Below are 20,366 nucleotides of genomic sequence, written 5' to 3'. Positions count from 1 at the left end.
GACACTATCAAATTGACTCTCAAAGTGGACAATAACATCTCTTCGTAGTAGCTAGGGTTGTAGTGCTTAGAAAAAACTTGATAAATTTATAAGTTACCTTTTATGAGTGTAGTAAGTTATTAATAATGTAGTACCTAAAGTTAAAAATATCAGAAAACGCAAGACAACGGTAAGCGTACAATTTTGAGAGGATCTAGTTTAACACGTAGTGTAATCACTAATTAGATATGTAGATATTTTTTATCTATTGTGTGTGCAGCAATTTACACAGCACTTTCAGGGTGATTGGCTAGACAGTAATAAAAAAATAATTTTACGTTCAGATAAAAGCTTAAGAAACGTACATGTTAAGAATTTAGTTGCCTATGACTTTTTAATAATAACTTTATATGTAAATACCATTGCTTTTCAGGCTGTGGTCTAGTATTAAATATTTAAAAAATCCTATACTTATTATAATAAGTAAAATATGTACTTATGCTTGCGGCAGTTTTCGCACAAACGGCAAAATTCATTTGCAATTGAAGTCACAGCCTTTTTTCTAAGAAAAAAAAAAAGCAAACACCAAGCACTATTTGACAAATCCCCCGAGGTGGTGGCAAGTTATTTTCATCCCTTTCGTTCTTTTGTAGAACAGTGTCTTCTGTCTCCGTCGCACACAGTCGTTTAGGTTCTTTTTCGTTAACGCTTTTCCTGAACGGCGCCACGTTTATTTTTCATTTCGTGGGGCGTAGAAAATAATTTTCTGTGAGCTTTGAACTCGCAGCGAGGGAAAAATAGGAAATTTGAAAAATGTAATTGGATTTGGTACTAATCTCAACGCCTCGTGTATCATAAGCGGGAAGAATGCGTGTTGAAATAGAAAAAAAATGTACCTGTTTGCTTATTATTTTAAAGTATACAAAGAGTACATTTATGGGTGTACATAGCTTGCCGTAACACCTACTTAGTACTTAAAAAGATGAATGTAATGTGACTGGCAACATCATATCGTCCTTAAGTACATTTGGGAAAATTATTTAAAGAGCTGATCTTAGAGGAAAGGATTTGTTAGTAACAGGGGCTAACAGCCCCATTGCTAGCAATATAGCCTATCAGGTCGACCTCCATGTGGTTCTTTCTTTACACCATCGTGAATAATTCTTGTAAAATTCCTCACGATGGGCTAACTGATCTGCTTTCACCTTCACCAATAATCTCTCACTGACATATTACGATTATTTTAGTGATCAACGGTTAAAGTACATTAAGTTCATATTGTTACAATTTGCTAGTCTTTTTATAGTACAAAATCGTATATTATTTTTAACCGATTTTAAAAAGAAGGAGGTTTTCAATTCTGTTTTTTTTTTATGTTTGTTACCTCATAACTCCATCAATTATAAACCGATTTGGAATTTCTTTTTATCTATAAAGATATACTTACAGATTGATCCCATAGTTTTATCAAAATCGGTTCGGTAATTTAGTTTTTGATCAAAATAACTTATTTTGTCACAATTAAAGTCGGTTTTTTTTGTAGACACAATCTTAAATTATTGAGAATATCAGGTTAAATATATATATTCGTATATTTCCATATAACATACGAACATCATTTCCAATTTTTTCAATATTGATTAATTGAGTTCTACAATATGTGTATCAACTTAGTCACCTAGTTTCCTTTTTTGCAGAAATACAGTTAAGTATCCTATAGCCTGTCCTTATTGATTCGTTATACTCACAACTTTAAATAGTATCTTATCTCTTGTCGCAAATCTGTTATTGTTTTATTACCAACCGACTTCAAAAAAAGAGAAAGTTCTCAATTAAGAGTAGAGTTTGTTGATTATTATTATATTCAATATATAATTATAGTATTATACGCATTTCGTATATCTATGTATAATATGGACTTAGATTTTTTATTAGTATAATTAAGCATCCTTAGAAATCATCTAGGCATAGGTAATATGCAGTAAAGGCGTGAAGATTATAAGATTTGGTTCCACAAGAACAAAACCGACTGCAATAGAATCAAAAACATTTTGATTTAAAAACTAAACTACTGCATCGATTTTGATGTAACTTTTTAGAAAAAAAAACTTTCCGAATTGATCTATAAATGACGGAATTATGAGGTAACACACAAAGCAAAAATAGAATACCTTTAACAAACTAAATAAATCGGCGAAATACCAGGAATTTGTTCCACTTGTGGAACCTCCTAATATCGGAACCCAGTTTTATCCACGAAACTGTTGAATTGTTCGCAGGAACAAACAAGTGCGACAGTATTATGTTATCTTTGGTACAACTATATAAAACCTGCACAAATGCCTCTGTCTAATTCCCTACCTACATGCAGCGGGTTAGTAATGCAGATTTAACAGCCCCATCACTAGCAACATTCTCTATCAGGGCGACCTCCACGCGGTACGCTGTGAAACCATCGTGGTTTATTCTTGTTGAATACATCACGATGAGCCAACTGGCCTGCTCTTACATATCATTTCCCACGAGTGCTTCGCCAATGTATACTGATAGCACAGACGGGGTTACCATGCCATTTTCACCCATTCAAAAATCCCCGCCTGTTTTATATTAATCGTATAGTAAATCTGTTTGCCAATTTCTGCAGCTATCTACGTTGTTGTTGCCACGCTTGGTACGCGCAGTTAGGCCTTTGGTGATATATTAAGAGGGACGCTGCTGCCTAACCCTCAACTATTAAGCTCGTCCCTCCTTACGACAGCCACGTGAAAGGAAGGAATGGCCCGTAAGGAAGGGATGGCCCATTCTACGCCGAGACCTACACGGCGATGTATTTTTATATATTATTACGGCGGTTGCATAGCATACTAAAGGAATTTTCATATTTGTCTTGGTTACTTTCATTATAGCTATTGAAGGACCAATAATTTTAATTAATGCAATCCACTTTTTTTAACCGACTTCAAAAGAAAGGAACTTCTCAATTCGGTTTTTTTATATTCTTTACTTTATACATTTATCGGGTATAAAGCAATTTGGAAATTTCTTTTTTTATCTACCTGAAAGGATATACTTACAGATTGGAAACATATAAATTATATCAAAAACAGTTCAGCAGTTTAGTTTTCAAAAGTCGATTGTTTTTAGTGGAACACAATCTTAAATTATTATAGAAGTACACAAATGAAAGATAACGAAATTAAATATATTTCTCTTTAATATCTGTGCATTTATAACACGAGCATGATTATATTTACTAAACATAAAAATGAAACAAAAACTTCATTGTAAATATTTATTTATTTCAATGAAATACTCTAATTGCTTATGGTAACCAATGATACAATGTTACAATAATTGTAAACGCGTCAAATTCTCGTAATATCGCTATTTTTTGTAAACCTAGCCATTGGCATTAGTATCACCGACTCAGCCAACGACAGTGTTGCCATCATGCGAGCTTCACTTAAAAAAAACTTCCAAATCCATTAAAACTCTCGCATAAAGGCCCCTTAGAAAACTAGATAATATCTATTATCTTATATAATAATAATAAGTTTATAAAATCATTAGTCACACATTATTTACTAATTCTGATAATTATTTTGATGTGAATAATGATATTATCATTCAATATATTTTATACTCGTTCCATGATGAAAATGTATATTTGTCAAGTTGCAATTTGGTAGTAATGGTAGTTTATTTGCTAAATACCAATTTGTCTAATTGATTTTCTAGTTATACAAAGCTTTAGATTGCCATACAAAAATATTAGCCACGAAAAAATATCAACCTGTCAAATATACTATAACATACATGGAGCATACAGTAACGATTTTTATTTATACCTAAATTGTCTATACACTGAGGCACACAATTCTTAGACACTAGCTCAATTAGAATTATAAGAGCTTATTGTTCTAAGTAAAAATGTTACCCGATAACGACTTATTGTATTATGTACAGTCTGCAACAATAAAAATCGTATACTCATCAAATTTTACAGTTTTTAAATAAAAATGATTTCTTCAATTGATTGGATGGGTAACTATGACTGGATGTGAAATTTGATAAGTATACACATCGTTTTACTTTTCTAGATTATTAAACTAATACTATAGGCGGCCCCCCGACCCCACATACTGACCAGAGTCGGTTTGCTTAAAAACTATCAAAAGTATATATGACAACGTTGTTCATATAGATTAGTGTATTCCAGGAGGAATAACTGAATCATTTTATTAATAACTTACATATTTGAGATACTATCTGATGCTAGTATTTGCCTCAAATTGTATTAAAGAATTTAATACAATAATTACAAAATAATATTTTTGGTTGATAGCAATAAATGTTTCTAAGACCCCAGAATGTGTATACACTAGGGTCAATTCTAAAGCAACATTGTCTATGTCTAAAACTGAAATTAAAATTTTATATTACCGTAAAATCGCTGTTCTAGAATATTTTAATTTCTGGTTGTTCATAACATAACAATAGCTAAACCAATCAATTCAAATTCTATTTTTAGACATAGTTCTTATAAAGAAAATTCAACCAAAAATTTGATGACATTGAATTTAATATCGACGTGCTATAGGAATAAATTCTATAAACAACACAATTTTGCTGATTTATACAAATAGAATACTCAGCTTTCTAATCAAAAGGCTTCCTGAAGTGCACTATAATGCAAGAACTCTTGGAATACACCTATGTTCCTATCCTGTGCGTTGAACTACTTAGCAAGTTAACATTTGTATAATCATACATGAAACAAAACTAAATCAATTCAGTTAAGAACATATCTGGCTTCCAATAAAAGTATAATAAAAGTTTTTATTTTCAATATTCAAAGTATTCCTTCTTTTCCTCTCCTTAAATAAAGTACATTTCTACTGGATATCGTTTTTATATAAATATAAACGTATATATAACGACTCATATGAAGTTTGTATGTAAAAGTAAACATACAGTAGACTAAAAGCTTTTCAGATTATTTAAGAAAATCCTACATCAAACTAAGTTACTAAAAAAATAAAGGAATAAGACTTAGGGAGCAAAATTATATAGGACAGTCTAAATAAACAAATCAACACACAGTATATAAAAATCTCAGACACCTTTCGGTCCTACGCGGTATTGTACTAAAGACCGACATATTTAAAAAAAAAAAAAAAAAGAAAATTTAGAATTTGGATCGTGCCCAGCAATAATAAACTTACAATTTAGATTTTAAATTTGCGACATCGCAAATAGAAATATACCTCGTCTAGTAGAGCAAATTATTTTTGATCTATCATGAATTGAATGTTTCGGATTTTTATGGAAATATAACGAGATAGTATAAAGTAAACCAGTGAATAATACAAAATCATGTTGAATAATAATGTAGTCAATGCTACTAAGTCAATATTTCTCTAATAGTATAGAAAATTAATGATTTAAACTATTTAATTAAATCAAAATAACTTCGAATTAATTAAACATTTCAAATAAATAATACAGAGGGATTAGCCCTAATTATTATCCCTCTCTATTTCAAATTAACACAACTATTTACAGAACTCGGCGCAGTCAGTTATTCATAATAACAATAACTTAAAACTAATAAGCGACTAGAACTAAACAAAATACAACCTAAGCCATTTAAATTGTCATGAACTAAAACATTTCTTTTTGATCTGATTTAAGAGATAAATATACAACAAAAAAAACTTAGATAAAAAAGGTTACCAGTTGCTAAAAGTGAACTACGTCATTTCAATAGCAGTTTGTTCTTGATAAATTGAATATAAATACAAAAAAATCAGTAAACGAATTCCTTAGTAGTATAACCGTGCTATATTAGGAAGCGGGTATAAATCCTTAAGAAAAATATATTCAGTACTAAGTAAAAGAGACAATGGCTACCAACAGGAGAGACGACTCGGAAAATACTAGATCGAATGTGAAAATTATAAAAAGTATGTACTGGTACTTCAGAGATACAGTTTAACGATTAAAAAATCTTACACAAACTGCAATTAAAATTTGTATCACTTTTACCAACATATAAACATTCCAAGACTCAGAATTTAAGCCTCTCATAGTCTAACAATGCGTCTGGTAAATAAGGAAGTACCATATAATTAACAATAAAATATAATACCAATGCAACAGCATGCAATAAAATTAATATCGATAACTCTCATATACTCATCATTAGATATTTAGTTGTGCATTAATAATGTGCTGTTTACAATTTTATGTTGGCACTGAATTGTATATAGACGAACTTAATAAAAGTGACTGGTGTCGTCATCCCTGTAAATGAAACGAATGAGCACCTATTCCACAGGTATACGCGAAAAAAAAAACGCCAACTTACCATACAACCAGTAATATAGAGTAATTTTAATGTAGGTAGATAAATGATCTAATTTGAATAATCGACATACAGATTAATGATATAAAAAATAATATTCTTTAAGTTTATAGCAGTAGCACTCAATTCTATTTGACAATTTCTCCAACAGTTAAAACAGTTTTAATTTAATATTGTTACACATTTTTCTACATCATCTTGTAAGCAAATAAAGGTATAAGTAGAAAAAAACACTTTTAGAAATGCGTCAAATAATGAAATGTTATCAAAGGAATGTTATAAAAGGGAGGGCAAGGAGCATGATTACATTAACAAATATACCACGTGTGAAATTAATAACGAGGTGCAATAATCATTACTTAATTCGTGAGCCAATACTTGTATTGTGTATCATTCATACATAAGTAACCTGTGAAATAGGCCTTATAGTTTTATACCAAAATCCCTTGGAACTAATAACACGAAAGTACAGTCAAAGAAAAAAGTAAAAACAAAAAGTAAATACTATTCCTCGTTTTTGGATGGCTTGAAATTTTTGGTTATATCAAATGACAATTATATTCTAACATTTACTCTTTCCAGAATTCTTCTAATTTACTAAACATTAGAAATCGTATCACTTTAATAGCATAGGCTTATTCAAGTCTTTGTTTCAATATCTACATTAATAACTCGTGCCGATAGGTCAGGAACGAAGCGCTTTGATATGTTATGTGTAATACTTACTCAGTGTAGCCAACAATTTGAAGATTAAGGTAATGAATGTTTAAACTAAATTAAATATTGGCACCTAATAGTGAAATGGCATAAAACGTTAACACTAAATGTAAGCAAAATTATTCGAATTCAGGTTATGTATCATATTATGCTTTGTTGAATTCTAAACAAAACAAACTTATTAAGCTTGATATACAATACTGTAATATAATTCACAGGTCGCATTGACAATATTATGAAACAATTTCCCCAGCTTCATTTCTATATTAAACCAACAAATGTGGAACCAAAAAAAAAACAAAACAATCGAGAGATACCTTATAAGTCAAAAATGAATAAAACTCACAATTCAGATTGAATTTAGCATTCTAAATGAAACAAAAACTCTGAACTAAAGCAATATGACGTGCACTACTTTTTTTTTATTTTCCTGACCCCAAAATGACAATGATTAGGAAAACAAAGGTCAAGCAAATATTATAAGGAAATCTCCCAATTAAAAACCCTATACTCTAAGGGGAGAACACCTGTGGTAAAGTTTTGATACTTTCATAGTTTCATAAGTTCACCTGGATAGGTTGTAATAATAGAGAATAACTCTCAAAGCGTTGAACATAAGGCTGTCATTCCATTGCCATCGGTACGAGGACTACACTAGAGGTTCAGGCGGTGTCCGCCAGTGAGGTCGGCTCCTCGGATCAGGTCTTCCGCAACTCCACTAGCTTCACATCCTTTACGTGGAGATTGTGCTTCGATTTCGCAGCGAATTTGATCACAGCTTGCGTGGAGACGAGAGGCACGTGTCGGAGATCGAGTCTATGTGAGAATAAAAAATATGATATAAATTATAGGGAAGGTAATAATGGATAACCTAGTGTATCAAGTCTATGGTCAACGACATGCGTTGCAGAGTATAAAAATGGCGGAAATAAGTGTAACTTTGGTGAGCAGGCAATAACATACCACCTAAAGGTCCTGCTGCAGCATTATGTGTCGTATACTAAAGTGTTCTCTTTTCAATGGATAATAATGGAATGGAAACCCCGCCTGCGCTATCGATATACGCTGACGGGGTATCAGTGTGGGATAATAGGGGAGATGAAAGAGCAGGTCAGTTAGCCCATTGTGATGAATACATTTGGAATCCAGCACGATGATTTCCAAGGGCGAGTACGTGGTCGTAACGTACGTGAGTCGACTTGACAAGGTATACTGTTAGCATTGGGACCCTCCCCCCCCCCCTGTGTTGCAAGTGGTAGTTTTCAAGTAGCAATAATCGCAGCTCAGATTAACGTCATTGGTAGTGATATTGTCTCTAGGCAAAGTGAAGTGGTGGTTACCTGACGAGGTTGGGGCAGCGCGCGAGGTGGTCGAGCGCGGCCTCGGTGAGCAGGCGGCAGCCGGCCAGCGACAGGCGCTGCAGCGCGTGGTGCGCCAGCTGCGCCGCGCCCGCGTCCGTCAGCCGCGCGCACGACGACGCGTCCAGCTCGCACAGCTTCGGCAGCGCCTGCCGCCACAACATACAAACAGTTATTATGATAGATAGATAGATAATTTATTTACATTACTTACAGCACACAAATTACAATAATAAAAAATATACACATAATACACAGTAAAAGAGATAAAAGAATGAAAATAAAAAAGCACAAATAAAAAAAAAACAAAATATATAAACTAACAATCTCCTTTCTTTCCCTTCCTTCATGCGTGTGCCATAGTAACACAAAATGGCCACAACTCAGTTTATTGCTTTGCCCTTAAAAGAGCAAAACACTGATGTTCTGTTGTGGCCAAATTATTATATATTATTATAAATAAGAGACAATTTCAAGAAACGCGACTAACGCTGCTGGCTGTCAATGACCAGATAGGATTTACAGAAATTAAAAAGATAATCAATTTGGCACGATATCGTATAACATACACATAAAAATCTTATGAGTTTCTTTTATATAATAGAATGATATTGATATATGCTTGAGAGGTATCAGTGAGGGATGATACATAAAGATAAAATCAGATCAATTGGTCCATTGTGACAATATAACTAGGAATTAATCATAATAGTTAATAGGAACTGACTTGGTGAGTTACATTGCTTGTAACCATCTCTTGAAGTCCCATGAGTAGTCATAATCTACAATGATTTACCTCTTGATTATGGTTGGATTTTGTCATCATAAACCATATATTATAGTGTGCATATGGAAATGCTTGGTCTCACCTGCACCACGTATCTCATGGCGACGTCCGTGATATCAGTGCCGGGAAGCCGTAACACAGTGAGTGCAGCAAGCCGCGACGGTTCTGCGCCGGTGCGAGCGCCACCACCGGGCCGCGAGTTCTCTGGCGGCGCGAGGATGCCACGTAACTTAGCGTCATCCAGACACCGCGCGAACGACAGATCCAGCGATGTTAGTGGCGGGCAACTTGATGATCGTAGAGCCAATGCAGCTTCCGCCGGTGATCCCGCCAACGACAATGACCGCAACGCTGGCAGACGGGCCAGTAACCTGGACAAAACGATTACAGGACATATATTTCCATACTTTTATCTATTCAAAAGGTTTTGGCTATACTGAAGCAACACAGATTATACAGCGAAGCTTAGTACAGGAACCGAGCCAATATGATAGCGTTTTATGATATATTAAATTTAATTTCGTAATTTTGTAAAATTTATAAGCAAGAGCGCGTATTAAAATGTACAAAGACGCGTCTACATTCCAAATGATGTTCTTAACTTGCGCCACTCCAAGCTAGCTGCACGCATACGCTAGAAGGTGCATGTGGCATGCTAGTTTGAAATGTGTTTGACAAGTATTTAAAAATTTGAGATATCTAACTAGCTCGTACCCGCGACTGCATCCACGTGAACGCGATATTTTCACGGACTGGGATAAAAAGTATAGCCTATAATCTTCTCCATGCATGCAAATACATATATACCAAATTTCGTAGTGATTAATTGAGCCATTAAAATGCTAAAATGTAACAAACAAACTCAGTGAGCAGTGTGTGGTAGTGCTGGCGGCGGCGGTGATAGTGGTGGTACTAACCATGCGAGCTGCCTGCGTGCCAGGTGGCACCACTCGAGGCCGAGCGACAGCGGCTGGCGGCGCGCGATGCCGGCTAGCTGCGCGGCCGACACGCGGACCTGCACGAACGACATGCTGCGCCACAGCGACGGGTCCATCTGCACAATCGATATTACATATTCAATTATTATCATTACAACATGGTTTATCACGAATTTGTAAGTTTTCATGATGCTTCAATTTGTAAATGAAGTTTTAAGATAATTACACTGTTTTAGACTTTTAGTAACAGTACTGAATAAAGAGTACCCAACCGAGTTCTTGCATCTGCAATATGACCCCCACATGCTCATAATGCATGCTAATTAGACGGAAGCTATAAATAGTTCAAAGCATTTATGTGAATATTTTAAAATTTGTGTGATACATTTTCCACATAAGTTTATTTTTTCCTTATAGAAAATTTTAGCAAATAATAATTTTAAAAATAAATACTATGCATACTGTGCAACGTCATCTAGTCCCAACCTAAACAGGTCTTGTCTTCTATGGGTACTAGACAACTGACATACATAAATACATACTTTATAAATGCATATATATTATATATACAGAAAACAGAACAATACAAACAGATATACTCATAAATAAAAATGTATTGTGCAGGAATCAAATTCGCAACCAGAACGTGAGACAGTGTTATATAATCAAGGTCACCTTAATTAATATTCCGTTCTCGTTGACTACCGCCATGAAAGGACTTTATGTTTAAGGAATCAAGAAACAAATAATTGCCAACATCTATAATCATGCCTTTGAATGTAAATGAACAAATAGGCTTATAAAGAACCGCCGCAGCACTTAATATGTGACTGTATCCCACTCATACATAAACGATATATCTCCTTTGGAGATCCTATCCTCCTCTATATCCTGAGGAGATAAAAAATATCGCTATAAAAAACATCTTTAAATTCCTATTATCGATAGGAATTAGTAGCGAACTTTAAAAAAGAGCGCGCACAAAGACCATGGAAAGATCGCAGTGTCACAGGTTATTCTGCTTGAAAAACCCCGTCTTTCAATAATAATAAGAAATAAGCATATAAAAGAATGTGTACTAACGGAGTACTCAGCCCAGGCTTTGCAGACGAGCGCACACGTGGCCAGCTCGGCGGGTAGCAGTTTGGCGAAGACACGCAGCATGGCCTCGCGGTCGAGCCAAGGCGACCCAGTGTTGGTCACCGCCGCACCCACCGGCGGCGCCGGCCGCACCGGGTACAGCGGCTTCTTTAATATCTGCAACAGTAGAACATAAGTTATTCCTTGACCATAGAAAAAAATTGCCGCAACTAAGTGTCGTCAAGTGGCAACCCTTACTTGCAGTTATTATTATTTTTTAATTAAGCCTATGTTAATATATAGATAAAAAAAATAACTTTCGTTTGGTGTAAAAGTTATCAAAAATCATGATGAGAAATTTGATAACATTATCATACATATTTTCACCTGGCAACCCTAGGTTGCAGCTAATTGGGAGCATGCAATCCGGGTACATTGTGTTATATTTTGCTTACCTTTCATTAAATTTTCTTTAACAAAATTTCCTTAAAAAGCCTGCAGAAGTCAGCAGCGGAATATAATACAATATTATATTTTTGTTTGCGTTTCATTTAAACTAAGATTCATTAAAAAGTCTTATGCCTTCAAATATATAACTACAAAAGCTAACAGTACGTCAGCAACAAAGGGACGCCTTAGTAGGATATGGAATTAATAAATGGAAATAATGGTCACCTTAGCAGTGTGATGTGTAAGTTGCAGAGCATGGTGAGTCCTGAGGGCCTGCTTCTTGGGTGCGTCGTCTTCGTCGGAGGGCCGCCGCTTCTTAGCGGCCGGCTCCCACGCTCCGCCTTCACCGCCCTCCGCGCCTTCGCCCCCGGAACCTGAGTCTTCACGTTTTATATCTGCAATTACAGGATATTAATAGATAAATCACTTCAATAAAAGGGGGCATTACTTTTTATTTTATGATATATGCAATATCTTCGCTAGTGTTAATGGAAGTTAAAAATAAAGAAAAAATAAATCCTACTAATATTATAAATGACATAGTTTACAAAAATATTTGTATATTTGTTACCCAATCATGCTTAAATGGAAATTAACTAAATTGCAACACAAGTACGATAAACAATGAGAGGCTAAACGCGGAAAATAGTCCAATTTACAATTTCATTTTTACAAGTAGGTTAAACACTAACTTAAAACATAGGACAAAACCGCGAGAAACAGCTGGTATTATAAAAAAATTACAAATTTACAAAAATTTACTCACCATCTTCAGTTTTGATATGTGGCACCTCATTCTTTCCCTCGCTGTCTGATCCCGCTTCCGACTTAACGGTCAAAGGCGGTGGTGGTGGAGGTAGTTTATTCTGAATAAGAAATAATAATAACAATTTATATCTTCAGCTTATTAGGAGTACAAATAAGTTTCCGCCGTTTTTTAACACAAATTAAATATTTATTATAGAAGAACGGTAATATAGATTTATATAAAATATTGCCCATCACTTGCAACCACTTTTTCCCATCTCTCAGGCAGCATTCGAATTCCACGTCTGAAGAACTCCTTGTCTTTTGAGGCTATCCACGAATCAACCCAATTTTTGGTATCCTCATAAGATGTAAACCGCTGCGTCGTCAGAGCATGTGCCATGGACCGAAACAGGTGATAATCGGACGGTGCAATGTCTGGTGAATACGGCGGGTGGGGTAACACTTCCCAATCAAGTGTTTCCAAGTACTTTTTTACGGGAGCCGCAACATGTGGACGAGCATTGTCATGCAGAAGAATAATTTTTTCGTGTCTAGAATAGTATTGAGGGCGTTTTTCTTTCAGAGCTCGGCTCAATCTCATCAATTGTGTTCGATAGAGGGCTCCAGTAATTGTTTCGCTCGGATTAAGCAACTCATAATACACTACACCTAGCTGATCCCACCAAATACACAGCATAAGTTTTTTTCCGTGAATATTCGGTTTTGCTGTTGATGTTGACGCGTGGCCAGGTAATCCCCATGATTTTTTCTTTTTGGATTGTCATAATGTATCCACTTCTCATCACCAGTTACGATACGATGTAAAAAACCCTTTTTTTATGTCTAGCTAGCAGCATTTCACTTAAGCATAATCGGCGTTCAATATCTCTCGGCTTTAATTCGTACGGAACCCAATTTCCTTGTTTATGAATCATTCCTAATGATTTTAAACGATGTGAGACTGCTTGCTGAGTGACTTCTAATGTTAGAGCAAGTTCTTTTTGTGTTTGAGATGAATCCTCCTCCAATAATTCCTCCAATTCTGCATCCTCGTAAATTTTTGGCCTTCCACTGCGATCTTTGTCTTCTACGTCGAAATCACCGTTTTTAAACTTTTGAAACCACTCTCGACACGTTCTCTCACTCAAAGCACCCTCACCATATGCTTCTACGAGCAATTGATGCGCCTTAGCAGCAGATTTCTTTAAATTAAAGAAGTAAATTAATATTTCCCGCAAATGACGCTTATTTGGCTCAAATTTTGACATTTTCAAGTTATAAAAATTATATTTTACCAATATCAAATCAATAATATTAATAGGTTATGTTGGTCTTGAATGTCGAAACTATTTTTTAAGCCGGTTATCATCTGCGAAAGCTAACCGAAACTCCGTGCCGCGCCATCCACAATAAAACGGCGGAAACTTATTTGTACTCCTAATATAATCCTGACGTGCAACTGGCTGGGCGCAAATGAGAAACTTTTTTTTTTTTAATATTTACTAAACGTTATCACATTGCAATAGGCATGATGGCAGATTTTGAAATCACCTTTTATAATGTCTTACGTCTATTTCCAAAATAAAAGATAAAAAAATAAATTCTATTTCAGCAATAAACAATAAACTAAGAATTAAATAAAAATTAAAGCAAATTATTAATGAATTTCTTTCATCTATTTGGAAAAAAAAAAGATCGTGGAGTCATTTTAAGCTTTCGTTATGATGTCACGTCTTGGTAAACTGCATTATGCAATCAAGAAATTCAACAAGATAATATTTATTTCATAAGTTAAAATTAATCTCAAACTATTTTTTTTTATACAATTTAAAATGGCAAACAAGCTGACAGTCCACCTGATGGAAAGTGGTAACCGTCGCCTATAGACATGAACAGTACCATGGACATAACAGAGTATACTGTTTCGCCCATGATGCCCCCCATGCGTTGCCATTCCTGAGGACTCAGGTGTTATTCCTCTGTACCCAGTAAATTCACGCCATATCCCACCCTTCAAACCGAAACACAGCCTTGCAAACACAACTGCTTCACGGATGAAACACGAATGGGACAGAGGTACTCAAGCAATCGACTTTTGTACAAACTCTCCCTCTGGTAAATATATAATCCAGAAATCAATCGAAACGTAATCACAAAAAAGTGCAAGGACACGGTGACGGATAGATTGATATGTACTAAAACATTACGTTATTCACTCTGATCCGTGTTTTATTTAACATGGCCGATTACAGAATTTTATATATTTATTTTATTAAAAAACTTACTAATCTTAATATTTTTATAAAAACTCAGTTTTTAGATTTGTTTTAAACATACTTTTACTTGCTAAAACTATTTATTGATTATTTAATACTGTCATCATGCCTATTCTATGAGTGATTTTATGGTTTCTCGTAACAGGACGGTGTGATCTCATTATCACAAACAATCCTCATAAAATAAAATGTGTATTTCAATACACAGAATTACAGATCAAATACATTGTAAAAGTGATTGAAAAAGCTAAGTAATTTTCTTAATTTGCTCTTTATTCACATCATAATAAGATCCATTCTGTATATTCTACTGTGTTTAATAATAAATATATTGCTGACGTAGTATTAACGGACTAGCACGAGTTTATCAACATGTTCTAAGAACTAAATCGTAATATGATCCGTACAAAGCAGCGTATGCAATGAACGTCGCTTTGGAATATTAAGTTACCAATCTGATGTTTACCTGCAAATTGCCGTGATGCTGACTGAGTTGGCTGACATCTGAGCCGACACTCACACGTCTGAGATCAGAAGACTTTTGACGCGCGCGGAAATGACGAGGCTGAAATCATATTACATTTATGTATTTTTTCATATGCAGTATTTTATTGTTATGGCAAAATATTTAACATAACGACATTCTTCACATCAAGAACAATAATTTAAAACAACATAAATATCATACGGTTCTCATTGCTAGCAATATATCCTGTCAAGTCGACCTCCACGCAGTACCCCCTGATAATCTCAATAGTTAATTCACCACGATGACAATGACATCCTTATGTTAGATCACTCATTAACATATACTGATAATGCAAGAGGATTACTACGCCATTTTCGCTCAATTAAATAACATAAGTGTTCCTCTCAAAACATCACCAAAGTCTAACTGCGGTTGGTAACCCGCCTGTCAATAATAGCAACTATTAACACTATGTTCAGTAGCAAATAGGTAACAGCTGATATGATGTTAATGTAATAAGATTATCTCTATCTTGTTAGGAATAAAATTCATGAATACATTTTATATATGTGTGTACCTTATAATCATGGTTAAGTCCCATGGTGGTGCAGGTAGGGCACTCCCAGGAGTTGGGCAGGTCCTCGTTGAGCTGTCCGCCGGGGGGCACGCAGCCCGGGTGCACGATGCTGTAGCACACCGAGCACTCGCGCAACGACGATGGACCGTTACGTCCTAAATAACAATATAATTTCTTAAGGCAAATCCAAAGCAAACTTGCTTCATTAGAAATTGTTCTTAAAATGGGTCAATAACTAGACTCAATAACACTCAATTACAAATATTAACAGTAACACCCAAATATGTACTTGGAAATATTTTGTAATGAATAATCTTTATTACCGAATATATGTTTGTTGAAACATTGTAATTTCACTACATTGTAACTTTTCCTCTTTACGATCGATGTTGTTTTAATTGTTTCTTGCAACAAAATATATTTTATGTATAAAATGTGTTTTAATTTAACAATTAACACCATCTAATGTCATGGTATAGAAAAGTATTGTGACGATGGTATTCATACACCAAACAAAAGGAATACTCTGTGTTTTATTAGATATATACAAATAAACCAATTGTAAAATTAATCAGTGTTTTTTATTCTACTAACTATGATCCACGCTCTCAACTACTAACTAGTTACCCGTATAATTATGCTTTGGAGTTTCCCAGATTCAACACAAAACGTGCATTTTAAGAAATAACCTTTTAAAAAAGAATATATATTTACTGGTATTCGTTATATAAACCCAAATGAACTAACAAATATAATATACAAAAATATTAAGTGGACACAATTTAGAATACGCAATAAATGCGAGAAAAATGTATTACTTCCTCATGTTCCACTGGTTTCAAGACTATTTAATTTCTTTTCAGGAATGGTACCGAATTTGATACTATTACAATCAAATTCACGTATTTATCAAAGTATAAAGCGTCACACAAACAAATAAAACAAAAGAAAAAAGCAGAAAAACAACAAATATTATACCATTATACATAAACATACATAATAAAATTGTTGATCAGTATGAATATGAGATGACAATTATGTTGAAGAAGTTGATCAGTATGAAAAAAAAATTAAATATATAATTTTTAAGCGATTACCAGAATAAGGAGGTTCTCATATAGTCTGTTTTTTTTTTCTTCTTTTTATTAGAAGTGTAGGATGCATAGCAAATAAAATATCCTGTGACATGATGCTAAAGCAGTTGTTACTGTGGTTAATTAGATACGATTTCTAACTGTGCGCATATATAATAACTGTCTATGAAAATAAATATTAAGAGTGTTCATAACTTTTGCTTACCAATGTGTGCTAAGATTGCAAATTATGAATCATTTTTCAAAAACAATTGAACAATTTTCAATGTTTCTAACTGATTATTTAAAAAGTACTCAAATAGCGAACTAAAATGTAAATTATAGAATATAGGGCATAAATTGACTACTTAAAACTTTGCATCTATTTCATATTTAGCTTTGGAACTTTTCAAATATATTTTTGCCATCAAATTAAAATCCAATTTTTCAGTGATCAAATACATTTTTGCCATCAAAATCCAAATTTTTACAGACAGCTTAACAATATGCATTGCATGAGAAAGTGAATGTTCCTTAAGATATTTAGAATAAAATACCATTATATTTTTCCACCGTCGGTACAAACTACGCAGTTATTGCTTTAGTGCAAAAAATTCAAATATTAATAATGGTGAAAAGGCTTATAACGTCTTTTACTAAATAATATATTAAACCCATAACATAAATATACGCACAGTCTAATACTATTCTATATTCGGGAGCAATACATGAGCGTGGTTAGTATTATCAGTCACATATGATGTTTATGAGTTAGTTACCAGAGTTACCCTTTGCCTGCGGCGCGACCGGCGTCTGCATCCACCCGTCCAGGTGGCAAACTGCACATGACGCTGTTACCGGCAACATGGGCTGTGAATATACAAATATTTATTTATTACATTAAGTTAGTAACAGTTGGTAAACAGAAACAGATCTATCATGGAGCCTGTAGAGCACAGCAAGTAGGGGCATAGCAATATTAATCTTATTAAATAGACAGATGTCCTGTCCAAAGTAGTCCAAATCGGTCTTGTTATTCTCTAGCAATTTAGTGATCTCTACCAAAAAAAAATTAAATTATTTTGCCTCAACCACAATACAATAATATACCTACACTTAAAATATAATTATCATCGTCCCTGAAGTAGCCCTCTCCCTCATCTTAACGCTCGAAGAACAAGGAGGCGCTAGCACTCTTATTACTATCAATACTACGGTTGAACCTCCCCGCTGTCCCCCTGGAAACCACCGTGTATAATTCCCGACAAATTTATCTTTATTCCCCACTAGTACTCCTTTAAACTAACAGCGCAAGTAGAGTTAACTTTCCTTTATCATTAATTAAAAAAAACCTACATCTCTTCTTAAAGGATGTAATGTAAGTAGATATATAACTGAGCCGTAAATAGAACTCTGTAGGTACCTGCAAGCACTGTCGCATGACGCACGTCTGTTTTGCTCGACCGAGTCCACCAAACTTGACCATGTCGTGGCAGAACACGCACTCGCCACAGTCTGTACGTTGGCATGCCTCGCATTTCTTGCATCTGTAATGTCAATATATTTTTCATTGTAGTATATGAAATTTACGGTATGTATAGGTGATTTTTCTGCAGCAAATCCCCCAAGCCGATATAAGAGCAGGATTATATCTAGCTATTTTGGGATTCTGGACAAAAATTAACCACATTTTACGACTATAAATTTTTTTTTTTTCAGATAGTAACCTGCTAAATGGAACCCCGCATGAAACCAGTTTAATTTAATATAGTAGTTTTTTTTATTATTATATAATACTAGCGATCCAGTAGGGCTTCACATAAGTAGAAAAAAATTTCGAAAAAATATATAACCTATTACTCACCAATAATTCAGAATTCTAGAGGTATCAAAATTTAAAAAATCGGCTATATACCTTTTATATTTATCAATTACAAACAAACAAATCTTTTTTCCTCTTAATAATATTAGTATACAAGTATACATTATTCAAAATACTTTGTTTCAAACTCTATTGTAAAATTAATTATTAAATAATATAATATATATAATTATAATAATACTAATATAATATAATTATAATAATATTATTATAATTTGTTGTTTTGAGAAACTTCTTAAGATCTATCTATACTGATTAGTGTTGACCCATTCAATCCCAGGTAGTGTTTGGTAAGAGACAACATATATACCTGGTGCGCCTGCGACGGGGTGCATTATTTGCGTGTTCGGGTCGAGGCCGGGCCGGACCACCACGGCCAGCACCACCGCGACCTCCACGTCCGCTCGACTGCCGCCTCTCCGACCCTGGCGTCTCCTCAGGACCTACAACGGAATAATACTATTAGATTGAGTAATGACAAAATAATAAAATAGTTACAATCTATAAAATAGATATTAGACAATTGCAGTAAAATAATTTACTTTTAGCTTTGTAACTGGTGTACCTCAGGGTTCAAGTCTTAGGCCCGTTCTTTTTTAATATTTCTTTAAATAGTGATACAATATTGTATTCAGAAATGGAAGACTCTGTTAGTAATTAAAAGATTCTTCGCCAAGAATATACACTGTCAGTTCGACCTCCACGTCGTTCCCCCTGATAACCATCGTGGTTACTTTCTGGTTCACCCTTCAGATGAGGTGATATTTGAATAGAGGTACAACGTCGAAATACAGTTTATATTAGAGACACCCTTTATATGTAAACCCAATAGTAGAGACCAATAGCCAGTAGAACAAGGATGCTTAAAATAAGGATATGCTATAAAGATGTTCAAATAACCTTTGAGTACAGGCACACCAGTGACCGCAAGGTGTTGTTTGTCGTGACGATGCTGTTCGACCAGTGTGCGTACATCACGCACAAGAGCGATCGGATCCGACAAAAGTTCTGGTACAGACTTGCGCGCAGCCGGCAACTGATGCAGGTACATTACTATCGCCTGAAAAACATGCATCCACCATGTTAATTACTAGATAATACTGGCCCTCCAGTGTGTGGAGAATAGTTTGCACTCAAAATTAGCTTATTTAGTACAACACTCAGGGTGTGTTCAAGTAAATAACGTAGAAATGTAGCGTCAGCATATACTTTGCAATCAGTAAGCAAGAAGCTTCTACCGTGAAGCAGTTGTGTTTGCATGGCTGTGTTTCGGTTTGAAGGGTGAGATATGGCGTGAATTTACAGGGTACAGAGGAATAACACCTGAGTCCTCAGGAATGGCAACGCAAGGGGGGTATCATAGGCGAAACAGTATGTGTGTGTACTGTTATGTCCATGGTACTGATCATGTCTATAGACGACGGTTACCCCTTTCCATCAGGTGGGCCGTCAGCTTGTTTGTTATTCTAAGTTGTATAAAAAAAAAATAACGGCACGCGTACTAGTATCATTTTACTAGTAGTAGTATGCATTAGATTCATAAACACAATATCACAAAAACTCTTTCAAATTACGTTCTTCAATTTTACAAATACTTTCGTTTAATTTTGATTTGTTATATCGTACCTCAAGAATGAGCGATGCAATAACGCGCTCATATACC

The 20,366-nt window shown here is 34.6% G+C and overlaps 1 protein-coding gene across 2 annotated transcripts in view; it reads right to left on the bottom strand.

Moving 5' to 3' along the window:
* Window positions 1-4,540: 4,540 nt before the first annotated feature.
* The window catches only part of LOC113515080 (jmjC domain-containing histone demethylation protein 1), a 29,569-nt gene continuing 13,743 nt past the window's right edge, over window positions 4,541-20,366 (bottom strand). The window contains exons 9-21 of one of the 2 annotated variants that reach the window (XM_026899216.3): window positions 19,604-19,763; window positions 19,014-19,146; window positions 18,245-18,368; window positions 17,601-17,691; window positions 15,749-15,903; window positions 15,169-15,267; window positions 12,443-12,542; window positions 11,902-12,071; window positions 11,230-11,403; window positions 10,126-10,262; window positions 9,291-9,579; window positions 8,404-8,570; window positions 4,541-7,879 (exon numbers count right to left, since the gene is read on the bottom strand). In XM_026899216.3, coding sequence (XP_026755017.1) covers window positions 7,762-7,879; window positions 8,404-8,570; window positions 9,291-9,579; window positions 10,126-10,262; window positions 11,230-11,403; window positions 11,902-12,071; window positions 12,443-12,542; window positions 15,169-15,267; window positions 15,749-15,903; window positions 17,601-17,691; window positions 18,245-18,368; window positions 19,014-19,146; window positions 19,604-19,763 — 1,917 coding nt within the window. In that variant the 3' untranslated portion in view covers window positions 4,541-7,761. The remainder of the gene's footprint in view (window positions 7,880-8,403; window positions 8,571-9,290; window positions 9,580-10,125; window positions 10,263-11,229; window positions 11,404-11,901; window positions 12,072-12,442; window positions 12,543-15,168; window positions 15,268-15,748; window positions 15,904-17,600; window positions 17,692-18,244; window positions 18,369-19,013; window positions 19,147-19,603; window positions 19,764-20,366) is intronic. The other variant, XM_026899217.3, reaches the window with a different exon arrangement.

This window comes from Galleria mellonella, unplaced genomic scaffold, assembly GCF_026898425.1.
Source record: "Galleria mellonella isolate WM207_F2 unplaced genomic scaffold, CSIRO_AGI_GalMel_v1 utg312, whole genome shotgun sequence".
NCBI lineage: Eukaryota > Metazoa > Arthropoda > Insecta > Lepidoptera > Pyralidae > Galleria > Galleria mellonella.
Note: the sequence above shows the minus strand (reverse complement) of the source record. Positions and strands in the feature narration are given on the sequence as shown.